The sequence below is a fragment of the Canis lupus genome, chromosome 16 (genome assembly GCF_048164855.1).
Source record: "Canis lupus baileyi chromosome 16, mCanLup2.hap1, whole genome shotgun sequence".
NCBI classification, from domain to species: domain Eukaryota; kingdom Metazoa; phylum Chordata; class Mammalia; order Carnivora; family Canidae; genus Canis; species Canis lupus.
The window spans coordinates 3,873,748-3,880,336 of record NC_132853.1 but is presented as its reverse complement, the minus strand read 5'-3'; the positions used below and the strand labels follow the sequence as shown (position 1 = coordinate 3,880,336).

The window sequence follows — 6,589 nt, the reverse complement described above, 5'->3', positions numbered from 1 at the left end:
GGGTAATACCATCCCTGGGGAGTTCTTAGAACTCAGGGATCCACAGAGGACACGTAACAATGGTCCGGGAGTTAGCTGGGAGCCCACGCAGAGGGGGGCAGCCAGTCAGTTGAGCTGTTCTCCACCACTTGCTTTCCCATCATTTCAAAGCCCCTGTGTGGGTGACAGGCTGCACCTTCCCACGGCCCGGCCCGCTTCTGGGCAGGCTTTCTGTTTGCCGGACCCCCTGGCCGGCTCCTGTGGCAGCCTACTTAAGACACTGCAACATTTAATCATGAAAGCAAAAAGTTTATTCATGTTTGAAACTACATAGAGCTACCACGAGGAAGACTTTTTCAATCCAGGGTGTAATCCAGTTAGAAAGGAACACGAAACAGTTTTAATACATTAGAATCACCGCCACAAATTATTTTCATGACTCAATCAGTTTCAGAATCGCATACAATACAAAAAGAGAGGAAGGAGAGGGGGCCCCAGCACACAGGGTGAAATATACAGTACCGAATACTGGACTTTGAATGCATCACAATCGGCGCCGCTTTTTTTTTTTTTTCTTTTTTGCATGGATTAGTAATAAGATGAAGAACATTCAAAATGCTTTCTCAGTATTTACAATAGTTCTACTGATCCTGTGTTCATTGAAGACCCAATGTTTCCACTCTCGGTTTTTTAAAAGTTGCAAATGCAACCCTGATTTTTCTTTTAAAAGATTACAATGTACATTACATTTTATGAAGGAAACAAAGAGTTAATTACAAGATGCAAAAAGGTAAGAAAGAGACAAACTACAGCGTGAGTATTGTTCAGAGGTAGTAAGTGAGCACTCTAAGCTACAGAACATGTTGAAATTCTATTGGTTTGTATGAGTTCGCATGAGGTAATAAAGCTGTGTTTTGATTGGTGAGATGTATAAATACTCTTTTGCTACACTATATACAACACTCCAGAGAGCAGGGCCTTTGTGGATGCCCAGAGGACATAGCAAACCTTGACAAGTCCGTGCAGCACCCAGCGCACACCGTACAACCCCAGACGGATCTCGTGTTCTCCTCTTATCAGCAGCAAGTGTCTTCATCTCTCAGAACAATCTGGATCCATAATTTAATTACCGAGCCGACTCTGGGCACTGGTGCTTCCAGAGAGAGAAAAGATGCTACCAGTCTATGATCTAATTATAACATAAGAGATCGAAACACAAACGTGACCAGGAAGATTCTTAAACAAACCATCGTTAACAGAGATAGCCAAACAGCTCCTTCATTTCAACCCCATTAGTGATATGAAAGAAAGACAAAGTCCGTGATGAAAATATGCAAGAAATTCAATTTAGGTGAGGTGAATCTTTGCATCTGCTTTAACGATTGAGGTTCAGCATATATTGTACTTTTTACCCTTAAGGCCAAGTCATTGGCAACTGTGAAACAATTAATGTAAAATATTGATAATAAATTATGATAAAATAGCTATAGGACTGTCAACAATGTTAAATCTTGGCCTAATTGGATAAAGTGCTTTTTTAACATTATGTGTTTTTAAGTATAAATACAAATGATTATGATTCCTTAAAAAACTGATTTACCAAGTTCTCTAATAAGACAAGGTATTACAGTAAAGCTGTAAATGGTGGGCTACAAAAACTCTTTCCTTTTCCTCCTGTTGCTCTGAATGCACGTATCAAGGCATGTCAGCTCAGGGAAAAGTGTTGCCAGAGATCAGTTAGAGGTATCAGAGTGCACACTTCCTGGGCCTTCTGTCGGGGAAGTCACCGAAGATGGAGTTGTTGCGTCCTGCCAGCCTCCATTAGCCTGAAAAGAGAAATGCAGTTCAACGGGTACACTTCTCCATATTAATTCTATTCCCTAATTTAAAACACTCACATGACAACACGAGAGCAAAGATACATTAGCAAAATGTATTTTCTAAACCCACATTGGCAGGAGTTTGAAGCATGTGTTAAAGTAGGATTAAATGCATGTAAAACAAATCCATCCCACCAAGTAAAGTCTTGGCAATAAATCAGCTCGCTGAAGGAGAGCTTCAGTGAGTCTCAAGCTGGCACGCAGCTCAGCCTTTGATTTGCTGTAAAAATAAAGCGACTGGGAAAGAGATCTTTTAAGAAGGGAGTAGTGGAGAAGCTCAGTTCAAGGCCTCAGCCAGTCCTTGGGCTCCATGAAGTATAACCTCCAGCCCAGCTTAATCCTCATTTCCATAGAGAAGAAGTTCCCTGATAGCCGGCTACTGTAACCCTGGGAAAATGAAGGCCAGACTTTCCCTCCAAATCGCATCTTCCAGAATGAAAATGCATGAACTGCGGAGGAGCACACTATTCAAATCTGTATTCCAATTATCTCTAACTGGAGCTCCTATTTGGGATGTTGCTACGGCTCTTCGCATGCCACTGGCCCTTCCCGCCTCAGCCCTGCATCAGCAGTAACAGTGCTCCGAAACAAATTTGCCTTATGTCTTGGCCTATAGAGGCAATTGCTGAAATCAATGTCTGATCAGATTTCTGCTGTGGCAGACAGCTTGTCGCTACATATTTTTATGTCAGTCAAGAAGAGGGAGGTGCTGGGCTTGTAAGTTGGGGAACATTGAGTGGAAGTGACGGGGCGGGCCTTCCTGGAGAGAAGGCAAGGGTGAGCTGGCTGACACCCAGTGCCTACGGCTCAGCCCGGCCTCCTGCTATGCTGTCCCCAGAGCCGGATGCCCACACCAGTGTCAGTGTGGGTCATCTGGCCCCCCTGCTTCTTTTGCTTGAGTCTCCGACTTCTGTGAGTCCATCTAAAATCTCTTCTTCAAGGCCTGTGCCACTAGGCTACTGGGAACGGGGTCTAGAGTCCCCGCCCAGCCCAGATGTGGCTATTAGATGAGCTCTGTGCTTGCTGGGCCGGTTTCTTTCTCCCATGGTCACTGTTCTTAGAGAGTGCCCTGTCTTCTGATTCACTGTGCAGTGCTGCATGGAAAGCACCTTTCCTCCCTCTAGGACCAAGGGAAAGGAAGTAGAAGGGGGACCAAAGGATCCCACAGAGATGATCAGAGCCAAAGGGGAAAAGGATTTTCCAGGCTTGGGGCATATCAAATTGCAGCTAGGAAAAAGCTAATGCTCTGGCGATGCATTTCCATAGCCTTCCTGGTTTTGCAGGTTGGATGGTGACACACTCATGTGCGTCTGTGGGACTCTAAGACATCCTCTTCTCTATCTAAACAGTAAGCTGTTTTTACCCCTCAGGTATGAAAATCTACTTAGAAAAAGAAAAACTCTTACACAGATACAAGTCTAAAGATATTCCATCTGAAGTAAACATCATTCCTCTTTTATCCAAATTTATAAACAACAAATGTACAATATTTTTACCCAGCATGGCAGCTGGAGGAGAGGTTGTCAGCAAGCATTCTTTTTTTTTCAAAATAAATTAATCCTTCCTCTGGTGGTTTGAGATTATGCACTGTATTATACAACAGCGCCTTATCAAGCCTCATCAGTGAAGATGGAATTCATGTCTGTAAAATGCTGCAGGCAATCACAGTTTCATATTTTATCATGTTGATAAGGATATCGCACATTCTCTGAAGCATTTCAAAACACTTAAATGAAAAAGGAGAAATGCAACTAAAAGGCTTTTTATATGGTTTGTTGTGGGTTATTATGAGTTATTTATAAACCCAAAAAGAAAGATTTGACATTTCAAATGTAAAAGATTTGAGTATTTAATGGTCCTTTCTTCCCTTTACAATCGAACATTCTCAATCACTTTTTCAATCATGAATGTTTACTGTCACACCAGCCAAGGCCCTAAAAAAGGGAGAATTTTGTCCACTTTCCTCCCAACTCTACCACCATGCTTGGGGCAGTTCGTTTTCTCCTTAAGTCTGGAATCCCAGGTTCTATTCACCACTGCCCACCCAGTCCACTCTGATGACCCCCGCCCCTGGATCCCTTGCAGGGCCTGTAAATCTTGCCATTTCCCATCCATGTCAGTGTGGGGTAGAAGTGAAGTTTTGGTGAATTGGTTACACAAGCTAAAATTATTTCCTCCATAATTAAAAAAAAAAAATCGAGGCCACTAAAAGTGCTGAACAGGTTTCTCATCCCACATTGACAACACAGCTAGCTTGCTCTTAAGAACAGAATTCTTTGTTGAGAATTGATCTGTTGATCTGTCTGGGACCCTCCAAGGTTGTCCCCTTCACTTGAGCTATGGGAATGTTTCCTGCTGCTTGATTCTAAGATAAATGACCTGTTTTTCACCATCTCCCTGGAATACAGCACAGCCAGTAGGAAAGATGGCATCTTAACGGGCTGACGTTTGAGTCCCTATTGACGACAGAATGCTAGCCACCCTGGTTAGCTGTGAGGACTTCTAAGGGCATCATGGTAACATTAAGTGTTTAGGTTCATAAAATAAAAGTGCAGTAGAAATGCTGCCTTCCCCACCTGCCAACAAGATGAGAAGCCAAGTCAAATGGCTATTAATTTATTTATTAGTCATTGTTGACCCGCCGCTGTTCCTCCAGCTCTTTGAATCTGGTTCCCCAGAGTACTCACATTTAAATTATGTGGACTGTACAGTGAGTTTCCTCCAAGGCCATCACTGTAGCCTCCCGTCTGATTGATAACATGACGGAGGGTATCCACCTAGAAGTGAGACGAAATAAAATTCATCATCCCAAATCTATTAAAACATCATCATTTACAAAAGGAAACAATTTGAATTATGTGTGCCACAAGGGTTTAGCATCTTCAATGAAAGACAAATTTATCAATCAAATGTGACTGGCAGAATTTCAACAATTCTTTGCATATTTAAACTCACACATCTTTGTTTTTCATGCCAGCCAAACAATAACAGCTTCCTGGCAATGCAAACTTTCCATCTACGTCAACGAAATGTGTGTGGCTATGGGTGAAAACTACTTATAAATATGTATACTGGATCTCTCTCTCTCTCTCTCTCTCTCTCTCACACACACACACAAACATACGCGCGCACACGCGCACACACACACCTGAACACATAAACACAAGTAGTTGCTCTCAATTACGAGGATGAGAAAAGAGTTGAACCTGGAATATACTTTAAGAACTCAGGTTTTTTTTAATTCTGACTTTAAAAATTTCAGAAATGAAACAGTAATATGTTTTTAAACCATACATACATTTGCACACACAATGTGTTGTTGTTGCTGTTGTTACAAAGGTAAGATGCACCCATCCCTCTCCATGAGCTCAAGCCAGAGCCGAATGCATTCACAAAGTTTATTAGGTTTGAATCATCAAAAGTCACTGTTCACTTGACTTCTTATTAAATTAAATGGTGGGGCAGATGGGTCACATTGGGAAGCACCCAGCACAGGTTCTGCATGGATGTGCAGACCACTTCCATGGGGTAAGAGTATGGAGTTTTGAACCCAAACCCTACCCTGCTAGAAAGGCCCCAGTTGGGGCATTTCTCCTACCTGTGATTGCACATTGGCTCCGACTTGGGACCCTTGGTAAGAATCCCCATTCAGACTCTGCATGTTCATGAACATGTCCCCAGAATTTGGGAGGTTAAAAGAACCAGAAGAACCTGGAAAGGAAAGAGTTAAGTAGCTGAATAACAGAGAGCTACACACATAATCCTCAAAGACCTGTAGGCAGGGAAAGGAGAAAAGGTGCAGAAGGGAAAGGTCTGGTACAACATAAAGCATTTCCAGATCTAAGAAGATGGAGGATCACTCCAAGGAGTTAAGTCCTATGATTCATTTTGCAGCTAGGAAAGTTCTACCAGTGGGGAAATCCAAATAAGAAACAAAGAGCAAACTGAAGGAAACAGAAAAACACCCAGCAGCTGGCCTGGAGCCACCCCCTTCTTTTCATTTATCTCTAGGGCTCAGTCATGAAATGAGCTGTTTGCCATCATTAACTGTCACAGTAGACAATTATGTGGAGAAGAAACATTTTTTCTGAAGCTCTTTCTTAGCCATACCTTCTACCTAGCTTTCACCTGCTTATGTTTCATTAAAAAGCACAGGGGGTGAGGAGTTTGGGGCAAGGGAGGTGAGGGAGAGAAGGTGGGAGAAAGACAACAAACAAAATCCCCTTGCTTTCTAAACTTTTAAAGATTATATTTAAAAGATCTTCTTAGAAAAGTGCCTTGAATTGCTTCTTGTGTTCATCTGCGTAGATGAGCTGCACATCTTTCACTGTTACTCAGGCTCCCTGTAGTTCTTAGATGTTTTTAACCCCATCACAAATGTCACATAAAATGTGGTCCAAATGTACCACAATATTGCAGATACTGCATCCATGTATTAAGTGCCACACCCCTCATGGCTCACCACCTGCCATGGCAGCACAGGTGCTAAGGAAATGCCAAGAAGGACAGCAGACCGGAGTCTGCCACTATATTAACCAGAAAGCACTGCTGTACTCCAACATTCTAGCTTCATGATGCACAGCAACAGTTTAACCTCCCACTTCTGCAATTCCCTTTGACAGATCACTATGGATGTTAAAATGATACATGGAACAGTATAGTTAAAATAATTATTAGTGATAGCACTTGGCATAACTGCTGAATTAAAAACCACTATTAAGTGTAAAGGT

The 6,589-nt window shown here is 42.3% G+C and overlaps 1 protein-coding gene across 4 annotated transcripts in view; it reads right to left on the bottom strand.

The window, feature by feature from the left end:
• Positions 1-267: 267 nt before the first annotated feature.
• PBX3 (PBX homeobox 3) overlaps positions 268-6,589 on the bottom strand; it is a 230,121-nt gene continuing 223,799 nt past the window's right edge. For 3 of the 4 annotated variants that reach the window (XM_072777944.1, XM_072777943.1, XM_072777945.1), the window contains exons 7-9: positions 5,458-5,570; positions 4,547-4,636; positions 268-1,805 (exon numbers count right to left, since the gene is read on the bottom strand). In XM_072777944.1, coding sequence (XP_072634045.1) covers positions 1,713-1,805; positions 4,547-4,636; positions 5,458-5,570 — 296 coding nt within the window. In that variant the 3' untranslated portion in view covers positions 268-1,712. The remainder of the gene's footprint in view (positions 1,806-4,546; positions 4,637-5,457; positions 5,571-6,589) is intronic. The other variant, XM_072777946.1, reaches the window with a different exon arrangement.